The sequence below is a fragment of the Erinaceus europaeus genome, unplaced genomic scaffold (genome assembly GCF_950295315.1).
Source record: "Erinaceus europaeus unplaced genomic scaffold, mEriEur2.1 scaffold_337, whole genome shotgun sequence".
In the NCBI taxonomy this organism is placed as follows: domain Eukaryota; kingdom Metazoa; phylum Chordata; class Mammalia; order Eulipotyphla; family Erinaceidae; genus Erinaceus; species Erinaceus europaeus.
The window spans coordinates 1-25,798 of NW_026647953.1; the positions used below are offsets into that span (position 1 = coordinate 1).

Sequence of the window (25,798 nt, forward strand, 5' to 3'; positions counted from 1 at the left end):
CTTGGCCCTTTGCCGGCAGGACTCTCCTGTCTGTGCGTCCTGTCTGTCCTCTCTGCGGCACTGTGTGTGCCCGGCTGCGTGGTGGCGTCAGTCTGAGGTTCGCGTTCTCTGCTGCGGGGTAAAGGACCCGCCGGCCGGCGATGTGTGACGTGTCCTCTCTGTCTGTCTGTCTGTCTCTGTCTCGATGGTGTGTTCCCAGCGCTCGTCCCGGAAGGGGCAGCCGGAAGAGGCTGTTGGCACGTGGAGCCTGGGACCCAGGGCGGCGACTCGGCGGCCTACGACTCCGGGGAGGAGGTACTGTGAACTCACCTGCTAATGGCATGCCACCTTCTGTGACTGAGCCGCCCGGCTTCTGCTCTGTCCCCGCAGCCCGTGAACGCTGCTTATCTGAGTTGTTATCTCGTCACTTAAATGTCCATATTCAAGGGAGAGAGCCGCTTACTGCTCCTAAGATGAATAGATGACCGCGGGTTATTAAAACGGCCCAGCCTCCGCTGCATCTGCGAGTCTGGGCTGTTTCTTCAGCCTCACTCTGCGCGCCTGCACCCCTGCCTCTGCCTCCAGCCTGCACACCCCTGCCTCTGCCTCTGCCTGCACACCCCTTCCCCTGCCTCCCTGCCTGCACACCCCTGCCTCTGCCTCTGCCTGCACACCCCTGCCTCTGCCTCCCTGCCTGCACACCCCTGCCTCTGTCCCTGCCTGCACACCCCTGCCTCTGCCTCTGCCTGCACACCCCTGCCCCTGCCTCCCTGCCTGCACACCCCTGCCTCTGCCTCTGCCTGCACACCCCTGCCTCTGCCTCCCTGCCTGCACACCCCTGCCTCTGTCCCTGCCTGCACACCCCTGCCTCTGCCCCTGCCTGCACACCCCTGCCTCTGCCTCTGCCTGCACACCCCTGCCCCTGCCTCCCTGCCTACACACCCCTTCTCCTGCCCCTGCCTGCACACCCCTGCCCCTGCCTGCACACCCCTGCCTCTGCCTCTGCCTCTGCCTGCACACCCCTGCCCCTGCCTCCCTGCCTACACACCCCTTCTCCTGCCCCTGCCTGCACACCCGTGCCTCTGCCTCTGCCTCTGCCTGCACACCCCTGCCCTTACCTCCTGCTGCGGCCCTGAGCGACTGTCGTGGGTGGCCTGTCAGGAGCTGCTAGGCAGAGGGAACCATGTGGCTGCAGGCTGGACTGGCCTCTCTCCCTCTCTCTCTCTCCCTCTCTCTCTCCTTCCCTCTTTCTGTCTCTCTCTCTCCCTTTCTTCTCGTTTTTAGTTGTTTACCTATGCTACTGACACTTCCTCTCATTTTTTCTTAGAGCAAAGCGATTTCAGGGGCTTCTTACTATTTTTATTTATTTATTTTTTATTAAAATTCTTTTAAAAATATTTATTTTCCCTTTTGTTGCCCTTGTATTTATTGTTGTTGTTATTGATGTCGTTGTTATTAGATAGGACAGAGAGACATGGAGAGAGGAGGGGAAGACAGAGAGGGGGAGAGAAAGACAGACACCTGCAGACCTGTTCACCACCTGTGAAGCGACTCCCCTGCAGGTGGGGAGCCGGGGGCTCGAACCGGGATCCTGATGCTGGTCCCTGCACCTTGTTGTTGTTGTTGCTTTGCCAGCACTTAGAGGCTTCAGCTCTGAGAGCGAGAGCGAGAGCGAGCAGTGTCCGGGGCATGCGCGTAACAGAGCAGCTTGCCGTCCCAGTGCTCTGTCTTGCCGGCCCAGTAAGGCGCAGTGCAGTGTAAAAGAGTTTAGAAATAACTGAAAATCAGCAGCAGCAAATCTACTGTTCACTTTCCCAGCCGGTGAGCCGCCAGCTGCAACTGTGCAAAGCGGCCACCAGGGGGGCGGCCAAGACCGCTAGAAGGCGAGGCGGCCACTCGGTGGGGTTGGCGGGAGGCAGTGCAGTGGCTTCCTCCACCCTCCCTCTCCCCTGTCTCTCCCTCTCCCCCTGTCTCTCCCTCTGTCTCCCCGTCTCTCCCTCTCCCTCTCCCCTGTCTCCCCCTCTGTCTCTGTCTCTCCCTCTGTCTCTCCCCCGTCTCTCCCTCTGCCTCTGTCTCTCCCCCTGTCTCTCCCTCTCCCTCTGCCTCTCCCTCTCCCTCTCCTCTCCCTCTGCCTCTCCCTCTCCCTCTCCCTCTCCCTCTCCCTCTGCCTCTCCCTCTCCCTCTCCCTCTCCCTCTCCTCTCCCTCTCCCTCTCCTCTCCCTCTCCCTCTCCCTCTCCCTCTCCCTCTGCCTCTCCCTCTCCCTCTCCCTCTCCCTCTCCCTCTCCCTCTCCTCTCCCTCTCCCTCTCCCTCTCCCTCTCCCCTCTCCCTCTCCCTCTCCCTCTCCCTCTCCCTCTCCCTCTCCCTCTCCCTCTCCCTCTCCTGATGGAGTTTGGTGCAGAGACAGAATCAGAAGAACTCGGGCAAGAGGTGATGCACCTGGTTGAGCGCACAGGTCACAGTCACAGGGACCCAGGTTCAAGCCCCTGGTCCCCACGTGCAGGGGGAAAGCTTCATGAGCAGTAAGCAGGGCTGCAGGTGACTCTCTCTCTCTCTCTCTCTCTCGCTCCCCTCCCTTTTCAGTCTCTCTTTGTCACATCAAACAAATAAATAAATACTTAAAAATAGGAAAAAAGAATCGTAAGAACAGAGAGGATTTCACAGCACACATAGAGTGAGAGATGTGGGCCAGGTGGTGGCGCACCTGGTTAAGAGCTCACATCACAGTGCGCAAGGACCCGGGTTCAAGCCCCTGGTCCCCACCTGCAGGGAGAAAGCTTCACAGGTGGTGAAGCAGGGCTGCAGGTGTCTCTCTGTCTCCCTCTCTGTCTCCTCCTCCTCTCTCAGCTTCTGTTTCTTTCCCTCTATCTCCCCTCCCCCTCTCAATTTCTCTTTGTCCGTATTCAATAATAAGTAAATAAGTAGAAATATAAACTAAAACAGAATGGGAGACCTTAGCCTCACTGTCTTCTGTCGGCTTGGACTCTTGGATCTGATGTCTTTTTCCTGTCCTGTCCTGTCTTCTAACCCCGTTAGAGGTTCAGCTTAGGATCAAAATCTCTCACTGACAGTCCTGGGGAAGAGCGTTAGGGGGAGAAGCACACAGGAACAAAGCCCTCACTCGCCCGCTATGGCATCTTCAGCCTGGACTGACAGATGGCGTTCAGCAAGCCCACAGCCATCCAAGCACATAGCCACGGCCGTCCACTCACCTTCACTTAGGAGAAGGGTGACGGCAGAGCAGCCCCGAGAACTCACCGTGAGCTGAGCTCGGCCCGGGGAAGGCGAGTGGACGGCCGGCTGTGCAGCCCATCACGGGGCGCGCACGAGTGCCCAGTGTCTGGGGCGGGCACGGAGAGGCTCAGGGAGCGAGGCCCCTGCCCGTCCATTCTGCCTGCTGCTGCTGCTGCGGGGAGAAGCCTCGCAGGCCCGAGGAGAGCGCCACTCACTTCCCGTGTTCTCTGCCTTCTAGGTGGACGGCAGCACTTGCCCAGTCTCCTGCCAGTCCGAGGTGAGCGGCGTCCCGCCTGCCTGTGTGGGAATGGCTGTCGCCCCGGCGAGGCTTTGACACCGTGGACTTCTTTTTTCTTTTTCAGGTTGCGCAAGCCATCCAGAACCTGACGCGTCTCCTGTACAGCCTTCAGGTAACTGGCTCCTTGGGCCTCGGGCCTCCTGACTGTTTCTCTTCATTCACGCGTCCGACGATTCCCAGACTTTAAAGATTAAAACACTTGACAGAGAGCGAATAGTCTTTTGAAAACTTTTTACTCCCTTTATGTCTTTGAGAGAGATGCCCAGAAATCGACAGGCAAAGGGAGACAGAGAGACAGAGAGATGTCTGCAGGCCTGCTTCACCACTGTGAAGCTCTCCCCCTGCAGGTTGGGGCTGGGGGCTTGAACCTGGGTCCCTGTGTTGGTCCTTCTGCACGGTACTATGGACACTTGACCAGGTGTTTCACCTCCTGGCCCAGAGGACATTTAAACAACGTCTTTTTATTAGTAATTTAATACTCATTTACAAGATGGTTAGGCAATAACTGTAAGAGTGGTGTAACTCACACAGTCCCCACCCCCAGAGGTCCCTGTCCCATTCCCTCCATTGGAAGCTTCCCTGTTCTTTATCCCTCTGGGAGTCTGGACCCAAATTCTTTATGGGGAGCAGAAGGCGGGAGTTCTGGCTTCTGTCATTGCTTCTCCACTGGACATGGGTGTTGGCAGGTGGACCCACACCCCCAGCCTGTGTCTGTCTGTCCCTAGTGGGGCAGGGATCTGGGGAGGGGAGGCTCCAGGACACATGGGTGAGGGCGTCTGCCCAGGGAGGTCAGGATGGTGTCATGGTAGCATCTGCAACTTGGTGGCTGAAAGGCAGTAAGATATAAAGTAGGATAAGTTGACTAATAAACAGGAACCATAAAATAGAAATAGAGCAAATAAAAGTAGGAAGCTAGGACGTCTATTTGAGGAATATTCCTAGGAGCCTGCGTCTCAGTAACATTTGCTTGAGCTTGATAGCTGACATGAGGGTGGACCAGAAAGACTGTCTGGGAAGATGGTGTCAGAGTTGAGAGTAGAACTAGGAAGCAGGATGAGGACAGAGAGTTGCTTGCAAACTGGAAGAAGACATATAAATGCAGTTAACTGTTTACCACAATGATCTGACCCCAGGGCCCATGTCTATTCCTGTTCAGCACAGGAGCCTGTGTGTCCTCTGAGTCCCTGTCAGTCTGAGCTCACAGTCCATGGTCACAGCTGGAACATTCTAGGCTGCTCTCTTGTCAGGACCCGTCTTCCTCGAGGGGCAGAGCAGGCTGACCAACCTCCCTGCAGAGAGTGGGGTGTCCCCACTGTTAATAACACAAATGCTAATGGCTGAATCATACTAAGGTGATTGGAGTCCATCTGTCTCCTCACAGTCCACACGTCTGAACCCGCATCACTCCTGTGGGCATCTTGTACACTGATCTCTTTGTACAGATCTGAGTATCTCCGTCATAGAAATCAATAGAACTCCTTATTTTGGTTTTCATCGATAGTCACTGTCAAATTAAATCAAAACCTCCCTCTTCTTAACACGAAAATGGACCACGTCACCTCATACCTTGAGCTGCGGATCTGAACTTGCTGATCATTGGGACTAAAGGGTTTCAGTGTAGTTTGTTCGATGTTAGGAGATGAGACTCTGGTCACTGCAGCCTGCGCTGCCTGAGAAGGTCACTCTCCCATCTGCAGCCCTCCCTCCACATTGCTCCGCAGAGACGCCAGGTGATCAATGGCCCAGTCTGGGCAGCTAGGTCTGTTGGTATGCATGAGACCCCTTCTGTTTCATTTGGTTTAAATCCCCCTGCTTAACACGATTCTATTTACATAACCACTGCATTCTATTTACATAACCACTATTAACAAGTTCCACCCTCCCTCCAGGGCATTGGTGGTTCAGTGATAGGATTCTCGCCTGCTCTGCCCCCTCCTTGTCACACTCTGATTTTCACCAGTCACTTTTCTCTCCACCCTCTCTATGTCACATCCTGTTTCCACCCTACTTGGCAAGTATACATAAAGACAGCATTGTGAGTTTTACAGTACCTTTAGCTTAGCTCGGTTTAGATTGCGCTGCGTCCTGCATGAATAAAGAGATACTGCCTACAGCTCAACCATGAGTCCCTGGTCGTCTGTTACCCTCCCGTGAAGCCAGCTGGGTGAAAACAACATAGCCCAGCGAAAACAACATAGGTCAAGGCGGGAATATCAGGTTCTGTCCTGGGTTCTCACTGAGAATTGAGACGGGCTCAGGAGATGGGCTGTGAAAGGACTGTGTTCACGGTGTGCTTGTTTCTTTTGAAAGCGAATCTCTTAGGTGTGATTGAAGTGTTTATATATAAGCACCTCAAGTCAGACAAAAATGAAATTTCAGCCCAGTGATCACACTGCAGAGCGCGGCTCAGCACGAGGAGAAAGGCAGAAGGGAAGAAACACAGCTATTCTAGCAAAGTTGAGAGCGAGGGGTCCGGGTCTTTCCTGAACTTGAAAAGTTTGTGCTGTTTTCTCTCCTGAGTATGAATGGAAACTCCAGGCATGCAAATGAATCTTCAGACTCTTCACGCTAGAGAAGAAATGGTCTTTTTTTGCTATGTCTTTTTTACTGGGGGGATTAATGGTTTACAGTAATTACAGTTGTTAATACATGGGTAAAATTTCTCAATTTTCTGCAAAACACCCCCCCCCACCTAGATCCTCCTCCACCGTCAGCACCAGAACCTGGGAGCCCCCACCACCCGGAGTCCTTTACTTCGGTGCAGTACACGCAAACCCCAATCCAATTCTGCTTTGTGTTTTCTTTTCTGTTCTTACCTCTCAACTTCTGTCTGTGAGTGAGGTTATCCCATATTCATCCTTCGGAGCTGAGTAACACACACACATCCACACGTATGTATACATACACATACATACCTCACCACTTCCTTAGACACTCATCTGTTGTTAGACACGTAGATTGCTTCCAAGTTCAGCTGGTACAAGTTGTACTGCTCTGAACATAGATATACACAGATCTCTTTGGATGAGGAGAAGGTGGTCTTAACCCAGATGCTAAGTAGACATGAGGACTATTTCATTGTAGTACCTAATTAGTTATAACTCTTACGTGGTAATTCCTGTTGCCTGTGGTAGTTTTAACATAGAAAATAGTGGAATTTTGGTTTTTTTAAATCTTTATTTATTCATTGGGTAGAGACAGCCAGAAACAGAGAGGGAAAGGAGAATTAGAGAGGGAGAGAGAGACGTGCAGCCCTGCCTCACCACTTTCAAAGCTTTCCCCCTACAGGTGGGGACTGGGGCTTGAACCCAGGTCCTTGTGCTCTGTAACGTGTGCACTGAACCAGGTGCACCACCACCCAGCCCTCAGAGTATTGGTTTTCTGTATATTTTACCTTCCTAATGACCTTAGAATTTAGTAGAATTAAGTGGTAATGTAAATTCTACCATTTTCTCTAGCCAAATCAGCCCTGATAGGTAATGTCATTTATGTGCCTATGAATTCATATTCTAAGCTAAAATAATTAGTATCTATGAATTCATATTCTAAGCTAAAATAATTAGTATCTTTTTTCAATGACAATCAGTGTCTGCTTTATAAATATCTTCTTTTAAATTTGTTTTAAATTTTGCTTCCCCCCCCTTTTGTTGCCTGTATTGTTTTATTGTTGTTGTGGTTATTATTGTTGTTGTTGTTGATGTCATTGTTGTTGGATAGGACAGAGAGAAATGGGGAGAGGAGGGGAAGACAGAGAGGGGGAGAGAAAGACAGACATCTGCAGACCTGCTTCACTGCCTGTGAAATGACTCCCCTGCAGGTGGGGAGCCGGGGGCTTGAACCGGGATCCTTACGAGGTCCTTGCACTTTGTGCCACATGTCCTAAACCTGCTGCGCCACTGCCTGATCCCCGTTTTTAAAAGTTTTTAACCTTTATTTTTTGGATAGAGACAGAAGTCGAGAGATAAGGAGGAGATAGAGAGGAAGAGAGAGAGAGAGAGAGAGAGAGAGAGAGAGACCCCTGCAGCCCTGCTTCACTACTTGCAAAACTTTCCCTCTGCAGGTGGGGATCAGGGTCTTGAACCCCGGTCTTTGTACCCTGTAACATGTGCGCTCAACCAGGTGCACCACCACCCGCCCCTATACATATCCTCTAAAAGATTAAACATTCAGGTGAATGTAAAAAAATTTTAAGTAACTTAAAAATTATGAACCTTTTTTAAAAGATCTTATTGTTCCATATTTGACTCCTATTCCAAGCCGATAGCACTGTGCAGACAGTTTAGTTCTTTGACCTTCAAAGTCAGTCGAGGAAGCTCCTGCTCCAGCAAAGGCCTGGCGGTCAGATGCTCCTCTCCTCTGCATCTGCTCCTTGGACAGTTCTTAAAATTCTGAGCAAGGGAAAATGTGTATTTTTCAGGAGAGCTCTTAAAATCCTGAGCAAGGGAAAAATGTGTATTTTTCAGGAGAGCTCTTAAAATCCTGAGCAAGGGAAAATGTGTATTTTTCAGGAGAGCTGTTAAAATCCTGAGCAAGGAAAAATGTGTGTTTTTCAGGACAGCTCTTAAAATCCTGAGCAAAGAAAAATGTGTACTTATCCATGAGAGAATAATGACTCCTCATAATGAGTCAAACACGCACATACCCGGTATGTGGCCATTTTCTATTTGTCCCTATGCTGCTTCCTTGTGCCTGGAATGGAAGCTTTTAAGGCTGACAGCTCCCAAGGACATTCGCAGGAGTTTCTCTCTTGAGGGTGGGATGGAATCCTACCGGTTTGTGCCAGTCCTGCCGGGCTGCTGCCCCATGTCCCTTAAGCAGCTACCATAAGGCGAGGGGCTTGACAGTCTGGCTGGCCGCGGCCTCTGGGCCTTCGCACAGCTAGTTCTCGTGATCGTCTGGGCCTCCTGTTAGCCGATCGCCTGGACAGATGGATCTCAGCCTGGTGTTTCACGCCTGACCTTCCTGTCTCAAAGAAACAGCCCCAGTGAGTGTGGCTTTACCGCCGGTGTCTCCTGAGTATGAGGCCAGCTGCTCCTCAGGGCAGTTATAAAAGGTGGCTGGCCAAGGCTGTCCCTCTAACTGGCTGACATTTATTCTCGGCCTCTTTGCCTGTAATGCCAGTAAAGTTGGTATGATCGGGAACTCAAGGAAAGGGTACTGCCAGGCCTATGTAGATTCTTACATGCTCATGAATTCTCGACTGGACACTTTGGAAAAAGACTGAGGTGGGGGCCAGGCAGTGGCACACCTGGTTAAGTGCACATAGTGTGAAGCACAAGGACCTATGCAAGGATCCGGGTTTGAGCCCCTGGCTTCTTACCTGCAGGTGGGGGGGGGACATTGACTCTCTCCCTCCCCTGCCAATTTCTCTGTCCTGCCCAATAAAATGGAAACATAACATCCAGGAGCAGTGAATTCATAGTGCCAGCACTGAGCCCCAGTGGTAATCCAGGAGACATAAAAAAAGGAAGGAAGGAAGGAAGGGAGGGAGGGAGGGAGGGAGGGAGGGAAGGATGAGAGTGAAGCAGGGAACAAGAATGCGGCCTTGTGAATTATGTATGGCTTCTTACCCAGAGGACTTGTTCAGACGCCATCCACACATAAACCACGGCTGAAGCAGGACCTGGACTGTGTTGTGTGTTACTGTATTTAGAACAGACGTTCTCAGATCACACGCTAGGTAATGCAGACAAGCCAGAGGTGGTTTGGGGAGTTCACGTAGACGGAAGGACAGAACTAGTTAGAGAAAACAATGTGGTTGCCCTGTGTGTGTTGGGGGGTTGAGGAAAGCTGCTGAACCCTGGGGTGTGGGTAGCCTGAGCCATCTGAGCTGTCTGCACCCTCGGTCAGCAGAGACAGAGACAGAGACAGACCAGGCAGTGGGGAGCTCCCTCCTGGGGCTGCACGACGGGATGCAGGCGCCTACCTCCGAGCTCTCTGACCCAGTGACCGTCTCTGTGATGAGACCCTTCCAGCACAGTTGTTTTTGTTTTTCATATATTTAAGAGTTTTTTTATTGATTGATTTAATAATGAGCGACAAGACCATAGGATAAGAGGGGTTCAAGTCCACACAGTTCCCACCACCAGAGTTCCGAATCCCATCCCTTCCATTGGAAGTTTCTCTATTCTTTCATTATTATTATTTATTTACTTATTGGGGGGTTAATGTTTTACAGTCGACAGTAAAAGACAATAGTTTGTACATGCATTACATTTCCCAGTTTCCCACATAACAATTCAACCTCCCACTAGGTCCTCCTCTGCCATCAGATTCCAGGACCTAAGCCCTCCCCTCACCCCAGAGTCTTTGACTTTGGTGCAACACACCAACTCCAGTCCAAGTTCTGCTGTGTGTTTTCTCTTCTGATCTTGTTTTTCAACTTCTGCCTGAGAGTGAGACCATCCCATATTCATCCTCTTTCTGACCTATCTCACTTAACATGATTTCTTCAAGCTCCATCCAAGATGGGCTGAAAAGGTGAAATCACCTTTTTAACAGCTGAGTAGTATTCCATTGTGTATCTGGACCACAACTTGCTCGGCCACTCATCTGTTGTTGGACACCCGGGTTGGGAAGCTTTCCTGGTCTTTATCCCTCTGGAGGTATGGACCCAGGATCATGATGGTGCGTGGAAGGTGGAAGTCTGGCTCCGGTCAGCGGCACGGAGTCTGAATGCCGTCTCCCCTCGCTCTGGCAGGCTGCCCTGACCATCCAGGACACTCACATCGAGGTCCACAAGCTGGTTCTGCAGCAGCAGGAGGACCCGGCCCCTGGGCCCGCTTTTCGAGGCAGCCCGTTGCAGGACCAGGAGAAGCTGCGCAGCACGGAGGGGCAGCGGGAGGAACCGGCCGACGTCCACAGGCTCCAGCACCAGTTCCAGCAGGATCAACGGCGCTGGCACCGCATGTGTGACCAGCAACAGCGCCAGCAGGAGGCTAGGGCTGGCCGGCTGCAGGAGCGCGAGAGGCAGTGCCGGTCTCAGGAGGAGCTGCTGCTCAGGCGCCGTGGCCAGCTGGACCAGCAGCGGCAGGAGCATCAGCAGAACCTGGAGCGGCTGAGGGAGGGCCGGCGCCTGGTGGAGAGCGAGAGGGGGAGGCTGCGGGCCCAGCGGGACCTGCTCACTGGTGGCTGGAAACACAGCAGGCAGAGCAGCCTCCCCGCGGCCTTTGCTCCAGGAAGCCAGGAGGTAGGCCCCTCTGTGTGCCCTCTGTGTGCCCTCTGTGTGCCCTCTGTGTGCCCCTCTGTGCCCTCTGTGTGCCCTCTGTGTGCCCCTCTTTGTACCCCTCTGTGTGCCCCTCTGTGTGCCCCTCTGCGTACCCCTTTGTGTGCCCTCTGTGTACCCCTCCTTGTGCCCCTCTGTGTGCCCCTCTGTGTGCCCTCTGTGTGCCCCTCTGTGTGCCCCTCTGTCCCCTCTGTGTGCCCTCTGTCCCCTCTATGTGCCCTCTGTGTGCCCTCTGTCCCCTCTGTGTGCCCTCTGTGTGCCCCTCTGTGTGCCCTCTGTGTGCCCCTCTGTGTACCCCTCTGTGTGCCCTCTGTGTGCCCTCTGTGTACCCCTCTGTGTGCCCTCTGTGTGCCCCTCTGTGTACCCCTCTGTGTGCCCCTCTGTGTGCCCTCTGTGTGCTAAAGCTTCTCACTGCCGGCTTCTGCAGCGCTGGTCCCGGCTTGCTGACCAGCCTCTCTGCTCTGCTGCTTGCCTATTACTCAGAAACCAGGGCACACGGGCGTCCCCACACGGGGCAGGAGTGCTGACAGGTTTCGGTCCTGCTGCTGGCGTGTCTGCTGCCGGCTCTGTCCCAGACATGGGCTCTCCACTGCGCCCTGGTTCCTGTGGTCGAGAGGCCATCTCCACTCAGTCGAGTCTGAGTTCTGCACAGTCATATCTTTCTGCTCTCCCTCTCTATCTCCCCTTCCTCTCAATTTCTCTCTGTCTCTATCCAATAATACATAAATAAAATTAAATAAAAAAGGGACTTTCTCCTAGGCACCAGGCAGTGGTGCACCTGTTTAAGTGCACACACATTATACTGTAGAGACCTGGGTTCAAGCCCCTGGTCCCCACCCTCCTGCAGGGGAAAGCGTCACGAGTGGTGAAGCAGGGCTGCAGGTGTCTCTCTCTGTCTCTGTCTCTATCCAATAATGAATAAATGTAATTAACTTTTTTTTAAAAAAAGAACTTTCTCTTAGGGGCCAGGCAATGGCACAGCTGGCTAAGTGCTCACATTAAACTGTGCAAGGACCCAGGTTCAAGCCCCTGGCCCCCACCTGTAGGGGGAAAGCTTCACGATGAGTGGTGAAGAAGGGCTGCAGGTCTCTCTCTCTCTTTCCCTCTCTCCCTCCCCTCCCCTTTCAATGTCACTCTGTCTCTAGCCAATAATTAATAAATAACATTTGAAAAGCTCATGCCTTTCAGCTGGCCCCCTTGCTATGAAGGAGCGCTGACATGCCCTAGCTGCTCTCATCACTGCAGCTTCTCTCACGTCTGTAGATTTGATCTGATAAATCCAGACCCCCTTTCAGCAATATTGTTGAGGTGAGGGCGTGAATGACTGGGCAGGAGGAAACCTTTCTCAAGACTGTGATCCCTCCCCGACCTGCGGCCATGCTTGACAACCACACCGGCCCAGAGCTCAGGCCTCATGCTTCCTGTACACACGCCTCTTGCCACGGCTGTGCACGGACACAACGCTGTGAGAGTTAACGCCTGTCTCAGAGAGCCCGTGTCGAACTTGGTGTCACGCCAGCCTGCAGCAGTCATTACAGACGCCACAGGCGTGTATGAATATGTCTTCAGAGTTCTTATTTAGCCATGAGGAGAGGTTGCTCTTTCCAAAATTAAAGCACATAGAAGGCAAAGAGCACTACTAATTTGAAGGTGTAATGTGAATTTATTATTATTATTATTATTATTATTATTATTATTATTATTATTGGCACAAGCTCATTGGAAGGGTTATGGGAGGAAGGGTCAGAGGTAATATATTTTTAAATATTTTTATTATTGGATAGAGACAGAGAGAAGTTGAGAGGGGAGGGGAGATAGAGGGAGAAAGATAGAGAGACACCTGCAGCCCTGCTTCTTCACCTCTCATGAAGCTTTCCCCCTGCAGGAGGGGACCAGGGCTTGAACCCCGGCCCTTGTGCACTGTGGTGCATGTGCTCAGCCAGGTGCGCCACCACATGGCCCTGGTCAGAGGTAATGCTGGTCTCAAGCTCACTCTCTAGCAATGTGATTGCTAAATCCTGCTGGGAGCAAAGCTTGTTGAAATTCGAGCACATTGCTGGAGAAACGCTTGCAGGCTCCGTGCGTTTCCTTCACAGGTGATGGACCTGAACCGATCTGAGAGCCTCTGTCAGGACCACTCAGCCGTCATCAGTGAAGACTTGGCACAGTTGTCCCTTCACACGCCCCACAGAGCCACTCCGGCAGGTGTGCCGCAGGATGCCACTTACCCTCCAAGCATGCCTGCATCTGCCCTGGGAAGGACTAGTGAGCACCCAGTAGACCTGGCGACCGGCGTTTCTCAGCCCTCAGACGTCAACAGACAACTGTGGGCAGGAGCCGGTTCCTGCCATCGGGTCCTTCCATCCCACCAAAGCAGAAATGGTAATTTTGTAGAAATGGTAATTAGCATTTAAAGGGTGCCTGCATGCTTCAGCAGGAGCCTCCCCAGCACTTCCCTCTCCAGTGCTCTTCTGGGGGCCAGAATGGGAACGAATTCTTGGTCTTGGGCTAAAGTCGGTGTCACTCACTCACTCACTCGGCTTTGGGGAAGCGGAGGCCTGTTGCGATGTCTAAGAATCTGGGCACGAAAGACGTGGGCGGAGGGCGGGGAGGCCTCGCTGAGGTGAAAGAAATGCACAGGGGTCCCAGGTCTGTAGGGCGAGTGATGACTTCGGCTGAGAAGTGATCTGAGGGAGCCTAGTGGTGACGCGCCTGGTTGTGCACACGTGCTCCGGCGTGCGAGGACCCAGGTTCAAGCCCTGCTTCACCACTCGTGAAGCTTTCCCCCTGCAGGTGGGGACTGGGGGCTTGAACCCAGGTCCTCGTGCACTATAATGTGTGCGCTCAACCTGGTGTGCCACAGCCTAAACCCTCACAGGTTTTGAATCTTCTGTGTTTTTTGAATTGTCTCAGGCCTTGGAGCAGAAGGCTTTCAAGTATTTTCCAGTTCCCTTGGAGGAGACAGAAAATGTACTGAGGCAATAAACGGAGATCCTACACAAAACCGTCTCCACATTTGAGCTACAGCAGGGGAGACACTGAGGAAATGTACTGACGGCAGAGACATTGTGTGTGCAGAGAAGGCCAAGGACACGGGGACAGTGACAGAGGAACGGAGCAGCCTGGCCTGAATCTGCCGGGAACACGCCGGTGTATTCATAAGTAGGGATTGGATCAGAAATGCCGTGTGTCCTGTTAAGCAGTGGGGTTTTGCAACTAGTCAGAACACTAGCAAACAAAACACCTCAAACTATTTAAATGCATTTCCTTAAGCGTGCTAAGCAGTTTCTGGAGGAGAAAAGAAAGTCAGCAATCAGGAGGCCAGAGGCCAGTGGAATGACGGTTGAGTCTAGCTTGTTGAGGGCTGTCAGAGCTCTTCAGATTGTCTGAGCCGCTCCAGGGACTTCTCTGCTCTGAGGACTGACAGCAGCACAAGGCAAGCTGCTGCCATTGTCCTCTGGGGGCCCCTGCCGGGGCAGCGGGGCTGGAAGGAGCCGCACGGGTGTGACGGCGGCAGAGACGGCAGAGAGGACTCCTGGTTCATGGGCCGTCCCACCCTCCAGGTGAGGCTGCTGAGTGCTGGTCAGTAACCGCAGCTGGGGGTCTGCAGCTTCTAGGGTTTTAGCCCAGAGTTGCGCAAATATTCTTGACCGATGCCAAGTTAATGCTAAATGTTCATCTGACTGTGATAGGATGTTAACAGACGGGAAGTTTATTCCATGCAGGGTTTTGTAGGTACAGCAAGACAGGCAAAGAGGGGTTAGTCCTTATGGCCATAGCCGTGAGTCCCTGTTACGGGCACTCGGCTCCCCAGGCAGGTCCCGGGAGAAGGCAGCAGACAGGAGCAGCTGGACAGAGGACGACTTCGCCGGACGCTCGCTTGCCTCCCTTGTCTGTGTGCTAGTTACGCTCATGTCCCAGCACCCCACCAGCTGTTCCCAGGCAGCACAAGGCCCAGGGAGTGTTGCCCTTTGCTCTCTGCTGGATGGGCCTGTGACCGCTCAGACGTGGAGGTGCGGATGTAGCGGGCTTGGCGGGGTGCGGATATAGCGGGCTTGGTGGGGAGAGCCTCAGGGAGCCAAGTTCTCAGTGTGATTAGCCGGCACCTCTTCAGACATCTCACCGTGCTTTTTCTTTGTGTTTTGATAGTAAATTTCTTACTAGTGGTTTGATAATGATTAACAAGACTGTAAGATCACAGGGGTCCAGGTCCATACAACTCATTGTTTTTTAATTGCTCTGCCAAGTCCACTGTCACCAACAGCAGCGACTCCAGCTCCCAAAATCTCACATGGAGAAAATAACCTCAGGGCAGGTGGAGACAGCATAAAGGTTCTGCAAAGTAACTCTCATGCCTGAGGCTCCCAAGTCTCAGGTTCAATTCCCTACATCACCATAAGCCAGAGCTGATTAGTGTTCTGGTAAAAATAAATGAATAAATAAATAAATAAAATAACTTCACACAATTCACTGAGATAATTTCTGTTGTCCCCATTTGAAAGGTAGACCGAAGGCACAGAGAGGTTAAGTGATTTGCCTAAAGTTTCAGCTTTAAAAAAACCAGAATGCAGAACCAGAGATGAGGTCTGGGAAGATCAGCTTCCCATTACTCCGTCAACTTAATTTCTGGAACGCTGCTTAGAAATGAGCATTTTAGGAATTGGGGTAGAGACAGGCTCCATCCTGGAGTAATGCTAACAGGACGGTCAAAGCTCAGTCAGGTTCTGCTTTCTGCTTTTGCCTTCCTTCCCCTGCTCCTGCACTTCCTGCTCTTCCTCCCTCCTCCTGCTCCTCAACCCCCTCCCTCCTCCTCTACCTTCCCTTCATCCTCCTTCTCCTCCTCTTTTCTCCCTCCTCTTCTTCCCCCTCCTCTTCCTCATCTTCCCGCTCCTCTTCCTCTTCATACCCCTCCTCTTCCTCCTCCTCCTATTGTTGTTGTTGCAATTATTATTATTTACCAAGCACTGCTCAGCTCCGGTTTGTGGTGGTGGTGGTGGGTGGGTGGACTGAGCCTGGGAGTTTGGGGCCTCAGGCAAAAGAGTCTCTTCGAATCACCATTATGCGATCCACCCCCATGTTAGTGCTATTGTCCGAAAACTCTTGTAAGTCTAGAGTTTGCTGGTTCAATGCTTGCATGGGTTCTAAGCGCAATTGGTTAGCATATTAGCCCTTTAGTTTCATGTGTGTCAAAAAAAAAAACCCTCCGGGGACAGTTGTTCTGAGGTCGCCTGACAATATCCCCTTGTCCACAACACTCTCTTCTGTAGATGAGCTCTGGTCTGCAGTGTCTCAGGGAGCAGGTGTCAGACACCTTGTGTAGATGAGTCTGGTCAGCAGTGTCTCAGGGAACAGATCTCAGACACCCTCTGTAGATGAGCTCTGGTCAGCAGTGTCTCAGGGAGCAGGTCTCAGACACCTTCTGTAGATGAGTCTGGTCAGCAGTGTCTCAGGGAGCAGGTCTCAGACACCTTCTGTAGATGAGTCTGGTCAGCAGTGTCTCAGGGAGCAGGTGTCAGACACCTTCTGTAGATGAGTCTGGTCAGCAGTGTCTCAGGGAGCAGGTGTCAGACACCTTCTGTAGATGAGTCTGGTCAGCAGTGTCTCAGGGAGCAGGTGTCAGACACCTTGTGTAGATGAGTCTGGTCAGCAGTGTCTCAGGGAGCAGGTGTCAGACACCTTCTGTAGATGAGTCTGGTCAGCAGTGTCTCAGGGAGCAGGTGTCAGACACCTTCTGTAGATGAGTCTGGTCAGCAGTGTCTCAGGCAGCAGGTGTCAGACACCTTCTGTAGATGAGTCTGGTCAGCAGTGTCTCAGGCAGCAGGTCTCAGACACCTTGTGTAGATGAGTCTGGTCAGTAGTCTCTCAGGGAGCAGGTGTCAGACACCTTCTGTAGATGAGTCTGGTCAGCAGTGTCTCAGGGAGCAGATCTCAGACACCCTCTGTAGATGAGCTCTGGTCAGCAGTGTCTCAGGGAGCAGGTGTCAGACACCTTGTGTAGATGAGTCTGGTCAGTAGTCTCTCAGGGAGCAGGTGTCAGACACCTTCTGTAGATGAGTCTGGTCAGCAGTGTCTCAGGGAGCAGATCTCAGACACCCTCTGTAGATGAGCTCTGGTCAGCAGTGTTTCAGGGAGCAGGTGTCAGACACCTTCTGTAGATGAGTCTGGTCAGCCCTGTCTCAGGGAGCAGGTCTCAGACACCTTCTGTAGATGAGTCTGGTCAGTAGTCTCTCAGGGAGCAGGTGTCAGACACCTTCTGTAGATGAGTCAGGTCAGCAGTGTCTCAGGGAACAGATCTCAGACACCTTCTATAGATGTGCTCTGGTCAGCATGTCTCTATGAGGACGGTCTCAGACACCTTCTGTAGATGAGTCAGGTCAGCAGTGTCTCAGGGAGCAGGTCTCAGACCACCTTCAGTGGGTGTCAGCTCATCTCACCTGGCCCCAACCTGATCCCACCCTCTTCCTTTGGGCACCTGCCGCTCCCTCAGCCCACCCTGCCCATCCTTGGCTAGACTAGACCCCACCCTGCTTTGGGTCTCTGCTTTCTGCCCTCCTTCTGCATATGAGATCACCTGGTCTGGATTTTTCAAGGTTGCACATTAGAGAATTTTACCTTGTCATCTTGGAGGTGTTACATAACAATGTGTCTGGACATTGAAACAATACATCCACATTGATATTTGATTTTATTTATAGGGACGAGATGATTGGTTTAAAAATTCTATCCTCTGAGACATTCTAACCCACACTGTGGAAATTTTATATTACTTTAGCAACAGTTCCCCCAGGACAACTGCTGTGTAGCTGCCCCTATGAAAGGCATGTGTGTCACTGCTGGTCTTTATTATGTCTACATGCATGTACTTTATAACACACAGAGCGAGGCAGACCAGAGCACCTCTCTGGCGTGTTCAGTGCTAGAGTATCCCATCCAGCCTCCAGACCTGAACTCTGCCTCCAAGACTGTTTATCCTATGAGAGATGAGAGGGAACAAGAGCGATCCGCTCTGTGCTGTATATGGTGCTCGGAATTGAACTCAGACCCCCACACTGGAGAGGTCTGTGGTCTGTCCACTAAGCCCTTTCCCTGATCACTACACCATTCTCCTTTTTCTCTTCCTCCCTTTCCCCTTCCTTCTCCTTCTCCTCCTCTTCCCTTTCCTCCTCCTCTTCCTCCTCCTCCTCTGCCTCCTCCTCCTCCTCCTCCTTCTTCTCCTCCTCCTCCTTCTCCTTCTTCTGCGTCCAGGGTTATTGCTGGGGCTTTTGCTGGCACTATGAATCCACTGCTTCTGGTGGCCATCCCCCCCATTTCTCCCTCTAATTTTTATCAGGTAGAATAGAGAGAAATTGAGAGAGGATGGGGAGATAGAGAGAGGGAGAGAAAGTTAGACACCTGTAGATCTGCTTCACTCCTTGAGAGGCAACTCCCCTGCAGGTGGCGAATGGGGGTCTGGGTCCGAGTCCTGGGCATGGTAATATGTGCGCCTAATCACACGTGCCACCTCCTGGCCCCTCATTCTGCTTAAAGGCAAAAGCAAAAAGCAAAAGAATTTATTTCTGTGACGCACCATCCTCCTCAGCTTTAGAATCGTAGAACCCTTTCTTTTTTAAACTTTTAAAAAATATTTGTATTTATGTATTTATTATTGGATAGAGACAGAGAAATTGAGAGGAAGGGGGAGAGAGACCCCTGCAGCCCTGCTTCATCACTCGTGAAGCTTTCCCCCTGCAGGTGGGGACCAAGGGCTTGAACCTGGGTCCTTGCGCACTGTGATGTGTGAGCACTTACCAGGTGCACCAGTGACTGGCTCCTCTTTCTATCTTTCTTTCTTTCTTTCTTTCTTTTTTCTTTCTTCCTTTCTTCCTTTCTTCCTCTTTCTCTTTCTTTCTCTGTCCTCTCAGGTGGTACCAGGGATGGAACCCAGGGTCTTATTCCTAGTAGGCCTCTAGGCTACCCACATGATTCCCTGTGAAGCCTGCTTTCATCTTTGTTTGGCTATCTTAAATCAATTTGTCCTGATTAGTCCCAGATAAATTGATGAAAATGAAGACGCAGAATCATCAGGATAGCACTTATCATAATCTGAGTTAATTAGTTGTGTGATGATTCACGTAATGTCTGCCTGCGCTGCTGTAGCAGAAGCCTCCTGGCAGTGGGGCTGACATTTCTTTCCGGTGTTAACTGCTCCACACAAGCTTCCAGCACAGTGCTTGGCGTGTAATGAGAAGCTGATGCTGGTTTCAGGAATGAAATTTGCTATTGGTGATTTAATAATGATTAATAAGATTGTAAGATAATTCCATAGTTCCCATCACTGGAGTGCCGTGTCCCATCCCCTCCATTGGAAGCTTCCCTGTTCTTCATCCCTCTGGGAATATGGACCAGAATTCTCTATGGGAGCAGAAGGTGGGAGTTCTGGCTTCTGTCATTGCTTCTCCACTGGACATGGGTGTTGGCAGGTGGATCCACACCCCCAGCCTGTGTCTGTCTGTCCCTAGTGGGGCAGGGCTCTGGGGAGGGGAGGCTCCAGGACACATGGGTGAGGGCGTCTGCCCAGGGAGGTCAGCTCGGCGTCATGGCAGCATCTGCAACTTGGTAGGAAAGGCGGTGAGATGTAAAGCAGGACAACATGTTTAATAAGCAGGAACCTAAAGGTAGGAATAGAGCAGATGAGATTAGGGGTCTTCATGTGAGAAGAATCTAGGAAGTCTATGTTAGGTGTGTATCAAGGGGCCCGTGACTTCAGTAATTGTCACCTGAGCCCAACAGCTAACATGCAGGTGGGCTGAAAGTCTTGTCTGGGGAGATGGCGTCTCTTGACTGAGGCACTGAAGGAGATCAAGGAAGCAGTGCCACGTGCGACTGTAGGGAGTGTCTAGCAAGTCAGATGAGAGTCACACCTTTTCTGTACTGAGTGGTTCATAGGTGGACCTCAGTTCTCACTCCACCCGCTGAGCTGTGGAGGGCACTAACCAGTCTGTCTGTGAGATGATCTGCAGTGTCCAGCTCGCGGCCACAAGGGGGCTCACTTCCATTTAATACCGTACGGGGTCCTGGATGGCAGACTAACAAAAGGGCTTTTCTTTCTCATTGATGTTTAAATAAATATGCTTGTGGCCCTCTAGCCTGCTCATGAATGACATTTGCCCCCCCAGAACACTGCTCAGCTCTGTTTTTGGTGGTGTGGGGAACTGAACCTGGAAGTTGAGAGCCTCAGTCACGAGAGTCTCTTTGCAGACCATTCTGCTCTCTCCCTACCCTGGACCTGTGGTCTGCTTATCAGCTTGGCACAGGGATCTCTTCCTCCAACTGTGCAGAGAGAGGGAGGGGAGAGAGAGAGAGAGAGAGAGAGAGCAAGAGAGAGAGAGTCACTTTTCTATCATAGCAGTAAACAGTGTGTTCAACCAGCAGCAAACAGTTAGTTGTCAGCCAGCAGAAGCTAATTCTTTGTTCCTTTAGGAAGGCGTCTCTGTAATTTTCGTAAGTGATAATTAGTCTAGCCCCTTGGTCACTGGTCACTTTTTTTTAAGGTAGCTTCAACAGCAGCAGGTCAGACACAAGCTCAACGTCAAGGCAGTACTCTCACCCATTTTCTGCCACTAAACCCTGTTTAACAGCAAGCACACTGTCTCTCCCCAGGCAAAGACACTTAGAATTTGTTCGGTTTAATGCATTCCTACAATTCAGCCCAATTTCTCTGGCATGGCCTCATACTTGCCAACCTTAAACTGTTGTCCACTGATCTCACATTTATTTTTGCGATTTCAAAATGACGCATAATGCCATCTTAAGACATACATCCCTTTTCACTGCCCCAGACCAACCGACTGACACCCATGTATTCTGAGGTAGTCAGTTACAAGGTACAGCTAGCTGAGAGGAAGCAGTCCTGCCCTGCTGTGCTGTTCAGACCACAGGCAAGATCATAAATAAACCTGGGCCTGAATTTTCGGTCTGCAGAGATGTTGATGGGCTAGTAAATCACTGCTGAGTTTCCTTGGATAAGAGGCCAGAATCTCCGTTCTTTGTCTGCATAGGATGTGAATGTGGTTTCGAGTGGTGATGCTTGCTTTGAATATTTACCTGTGGGAAAATGGGGTCTCACAAAGTTTTCTGTCAATGTGGGCTGGTCTCTGAGCCTTTCGCTGAGCAATTTCCCAGTGAGACAGTGTGGAATCTAGTTGGTTTCTGTAGTGATTCTTTTCCATAGCTCTCTTTTGCACAAACTCCATCACATTCTAGTGTTTTGTTCATAAAAACATGATATGTAAGGCATTTGGATTCAGTATAGGATACTGGAGTCATTCACTCAACTGAGGCCATTTTGTGAGGAACGGTGCTGTCAGGCACGGGAAGAAAGACAAGCAGAACATGGGCTGAGTCTTCCTGTCACCTAGTGAGCTGCTTCCTGCCAGTCACCCGGCACCTCACGCAGTGGTTTGCAGTCGGTCAGCCACACCGACTGAGGAAGCAGGCAGCAGAGCACAGCAGCCTAAGCGTCTCAGACGCCTACCAGCAACAACAAGACAACAGGAGTCGCGTGGTCAGCAGCAGATGAGGAGATGGACGTTAGGTCATCCTTTCTGATCTGTCCTTGGAAGCTCCTCTACTTCCTCAGAGCTTCTGAGTCTGTGTATATATATATACATATTAACTTTATTTATTTATTTTCCCTTTTGTTGCCTTTTAAAAAAATTGTTGTAGCTATCATTGTTGTCAGATAGGACAGAGAGAAATGGAGAGAGGAGGGGAGATAGAGGGGGAGAGAAAGACAGACACCTGCAGACCTGCTTCACCGCCTGTGAAGTGACTCCCCTGCAGGTGGGGAGCCGGGGGCTTGAACTGGGATCCTTATGCCGGTCCTTGCACTTTGTGCCACATGCTGCGCTACGGCCCGACTCCCTCTGAGTCTGTTTTTGAAGAAGATGTGTTCTGATGAGAGCCGCAGAGCCCCACTTAGCTCTGGTGTCTGCAGTGCTGGCAGCAGCCTGGGCCTCAGATGTTCAGATCCTGTGCCCTGTGCTGCCCTGCCCCGCCTGAGCACAGTCTGGCCAGGTAATGGCTCTCGGTGCAAGAGGCTGCCTCCCACTGTGGACACTGGGCCCTAAGATGAGGAGGCTTCTCGGCTCTCCTAGATTCCTGAAGAGACAATGGTCTGTGCTCTGTCGCTGTCTTAATTCAGAGCAGTCATGCTTGATGGCAGTAGACAGTGTTTTTGCAAGTCTTTGTCGGCATGATTCAGAGAGGAAGTGTGTTTCCACCCTGGGAACACAGGCGGTTGCCAGAGGCAGATGGCAGAAGATGGGGTGATGTGAGATGAGTGTCTGGAGCCTTCACATGCTTGGCGTTGCCAGAGGGCTCACAGTCTGCATGCCTCAGGCTCGAAGCACCTATTCTGGTCATTTTAGACGTGCTCTAGTAGTTGACTGTTAGGATGGACTTTTTTTTTAAAGTTTAGCTTAGTAAATATGCAACAATTGGATATTCTTGACCTGCATAAGTGTAAACTCTTGGATGTGTGTTGTGCTTCACTTGTGCCCATATGTCTCTGTTTTGGTGTTCTGATCATATACAAGAATATTGGAAATTAACTTACAGTCTGTCTGATTCAAGTTGAACCTCCTTTAGAAACTAGTGCTTGTCAAAGCTTTTTTTCTTTTTTCTTTTTTCTTTTAGTGACTTTTGGTGAGCCTACCCCTCCCAAGTAGCTGAGTTATTTGTGGTTATGGGCTAGCTGGTGGCTCACAGCAGGACTCCGCCCAGGTGTGCAGGTGCTTCTGCTTAGCACGGGCCCTGAAACGTCTCCACAAACTCATGTATGTGAATCGCTTCACAGGCATGTAGGTCGGACAGAGGGAGCACGGGGAGTATTTTGGGCAGCCTGTGATGGTCTGTCGGTCAGCGTGATAATGAGGCTGTCCTAGCATGACGGTTGCAGTGTGAGAAAGTACAGATCCACACACTTAGGGTTTTCAACTCGATTATTTACCGAGATGAGGAGATATTGCTGCATAGTCAACAAGGAGTCTGTGAAGTATAGAACATTATGTAAGGCTAGGCATCAAGTTTCTTTCTTATTTTATTTTATTTATTAGTGATTTAACATTGATTTACAAAATTACAAGATAACGGGTACAACTCTGCTCCATTCCCACCACCAGAGTTCTGTGTCCCCAGTCCCTCTACTGGAAGCTACAGCAGTTCTCCTAAGGTTGCAGATATAGGCTAACTAATGTTTCTACAACTATTTGTCTATACTTAAATATTCTCCCATTTTTAAAGGTCCCATCTACTCTTCCTTTCTGAGTCACAGTTACATCATTACTCCATCCAAATGTCCCTCCCTCTTCCCTCCTCTCTCTCCAGGTCCTGATGGAGGTGGAGTCCACAGCCCTCTGGTCATCTTCCATCTAACATTTCTCTCCCTCTGGGAGTCTGGACCAAATTCTTTATGGAGTGCAGAATATGGGCGTTCTGTAGTTGCTTCTATGCTGGACATGGGTGCCGGCAGCCTGGGCTCTCTCCTGCTCCTGATGGAGTTGGAGGTCAGAGCCCTCTGGCCATCTTCCCCTATCATTCCTCTCCTGCAGGGAGTATTGATGATTTATTTTTTTTTTGGCAGGAGTGGGGAGCACTCCATTTCTTACCATCAGTTCCCTCCCTTAGGATCTGGCTGCATGAGTTGGTGGCCTAATGATTAGTCAGAAATAAACACACACCTGAATTCCTTGCATCCAGGGACAAAATACTGGGAAGACTGCGTTGCAGTCATCCTGCCCCAAGAAGCAATCTCTGTAGCTCGCAATGGTCTACAGTGAGATCCGTCTTTCTCATGCCGCTGCCAGTGAACTAGAGTAGTTCCTCTTTATATCTGTGAGTTACTACGAGTTGTGGATCAGTGAAACGGACAGAAGAAGAAAGCTGTTCACCAGATCCTCCACCTCCAGATGTAGAAAAACAAGTCCTTTTAAAAAGGGTCTCCTGTGAAAGAGAATGGAAGAGCATGGAGAGAGAGACGAGAGAGAGAGAGACCAGAGAGAGAGAGAGAAAGAGAGCGAGAGAGAGAGAGGACACAGCTGGGCCTGGCAGGAGGTGGCAGTGGCCTGGACCTGTGGCCTCAAGCATTCAGATGGGTGCTGTAGGAGGCTGTAGGGGCTCCCTGGCCCCACACTTATTTTTGTAAATACAAGTGGACTTAAAGGTAAAATGTCTGTTTTGTCAAAAACATGCCACTTCCATAAGTTTGTGATACTTTCATAAACATTGAATTCTTATTGGTGATCATTTTAAAGCTGTAAAACATGTTTTTATTTATTTTGGATAGAGACAGAGAGAAATCAAGGGGAAAGGGAAGAGGAGAGAGAGACAGAGAGACATCTGCAGCCCTGCTTCATGATTGTGAAGCTTCTCCTCTTCCGAAGGGGGTCAGGGGTTTGAATCTTAGTTCTTGCACATTGTAATGTGTGTGCTCTACCAGGTGCACCACCACCCACCCAGCCCCTATTTAGAGCTTTTTAAAATCATTATTTTCAGCTGCTTTTTTTTTTTTTTTGGAGAGACGATTAACTTAGAGGATGTATAGTTCAGTAAAATTCCACAAAGTGTGTTTTTGAAGGCCTTGACTAGATTAGACTCAGATTTAAAATAAATTTTAAATAAGATTTTAAATGTCTTTTCATTATTTTCTTTTAATTTTTTTAAAAGAATATTTTTTATTATTGATTTAATAATGATTGGCAAGACCATAGGAGAGGAGAGTACAATTCCACCCAATTCCCACCACTGAAGTGCCTTTTCAGCAGTGGCCTGGGAGAGCCGCTAGGCTGAAGCCTTCTTGGCGATGTGCTCTTCACTAGGATGATGAAGGCCATCACCGTGCAGAAGGAGAGCGCGTGATGTGACAGCCGCCTCGTACTTTCTCTCGCCTCGTCCGTGATCAGGCAGAAGGGCACTTTCCGCCGTGTGGCATTTATCAGGCCTCACTTCCAAGTGAGCAGTGTGAGCAAACGCGCCAGGGAACGGCCGGGTGGCCTGACGGAGGGCGCCTGGCTAGGACTGGGCCGCGGGCAGGGTGGCCGGCCGGTCATCGCGGTGGAGATAGGAATGACAGCAAGCACACCTGGGTCCAGACCCAGCTTTGTCGCTGCCTGTGAAGTCTCAAGGACTGGCTACCTTGCTTTCTCATGTATAAACCTGAACTTCTGATAGTTTCTGCTTGCGGTGGTGTGATTACCACACGAGACGAGACGAGACGAGACTCGGGCAGGATTTCACCGCGGCCGCCGCTCTGGGTGCTGGGCAGAGGCTGAGAGGCTGGAGCTCACTCTGCCGCCCCAGCTGTTCCACTGTCCCCAGAGCCACTGCTCCGCGGCCCGGCCGGCAGACCTATTAGTCCCGGCCGGCTGTTAGCTGTGCCGGCAGCTTTTCAGGAGGTTGTGCGTTTCTGCAGGCTGGTGCTAGGTGTCGCGAGAAGAGACAGCCCCTAGTTAGCGAATACTGGGAAATGGTGATTTGGGGACTACACAGCTTTTTCAAAACTTTATTATGTTTTCGTGCATCTCCCAAGCTCTACAATCAGTCATAAGAAACCAAAGTGTGGCCCAGAGCAAAATGCAGTCCTTCTCCTCGGGAAACATGGGAGAGGGAATCCAGAAAGTCCAAGGAGAAATCTCTGTGCATCTCCCAAGCTCTGTGATCCCGGTCATAAGAAACCAAAGTTCCCGGTCAGGGAACCGAAGTGTGGCCCAGAGCAAAATGTTCCAGAGACAGAGAAACTGTCTCATGACGAAACAGGAGAGGCTTTGGGAAACCTCTTCATGAGTAGAAAGGCAGGCCATGGTGGCTTTACTTATCTGGTCTTGTTTGGTCTGCTGCATGTGTGTGGAGCCGAGATTCCTGTCCCTGTTTCAGGGTGCCATTATGCCGGGCTGGCTAGCTTCGCAGGCGGGAGACAGACGACCAGGGACCAGGGACTCGTGGCTGAGCTGGGAAGCAGTATCTCTTTATTCATGTGGAACGCAGCGCAATCTAAGCTATACAAACTATATATAATCACAGTCCTGT

At 51.0% G+C, this 25,798-nt stretch overlaps 1 protein-coding gene across 1 annotated transcript in view; it reads left to right on the plus strand.

Annotated features, from left to right (window-relative positions):
* Positions 1 to 97: 97 nt before the first annotated feature.
* The window catches only part of LOC132536540 (rho guanine nucleotide exchange factor 28-like), a gene marked incomplete at its 5' end in the record, with an annotated part of 45,827 nt that continues 20,126 nt past the window's right edge, over positions 98 to 25,798 (plus strand). The window contains 5 exons of the mRNA XM_060184546.1: positions 98 to 294; positions 3,451 to 3,489; positions 3,575 to 3,622; positions 10,211 to 10,699; positions 12,832 to 13,117. Of these exons, the coding sequence (XP_060040529.1) occupies positions 98 to 294; positions 3,451 to 3,489; positions 3,575 to 3,622; positions 10,211 to 10,699; positions 12,832 to 13,117 (1,059 nt within the window). The remainder of the gene's footprint in view (positions 295 to 3,450; positions 3,490 to 3,574; positions 3,623 to 10,210; positions 10,700 to 12,831; positions 13,118 to 25,798) is intronic.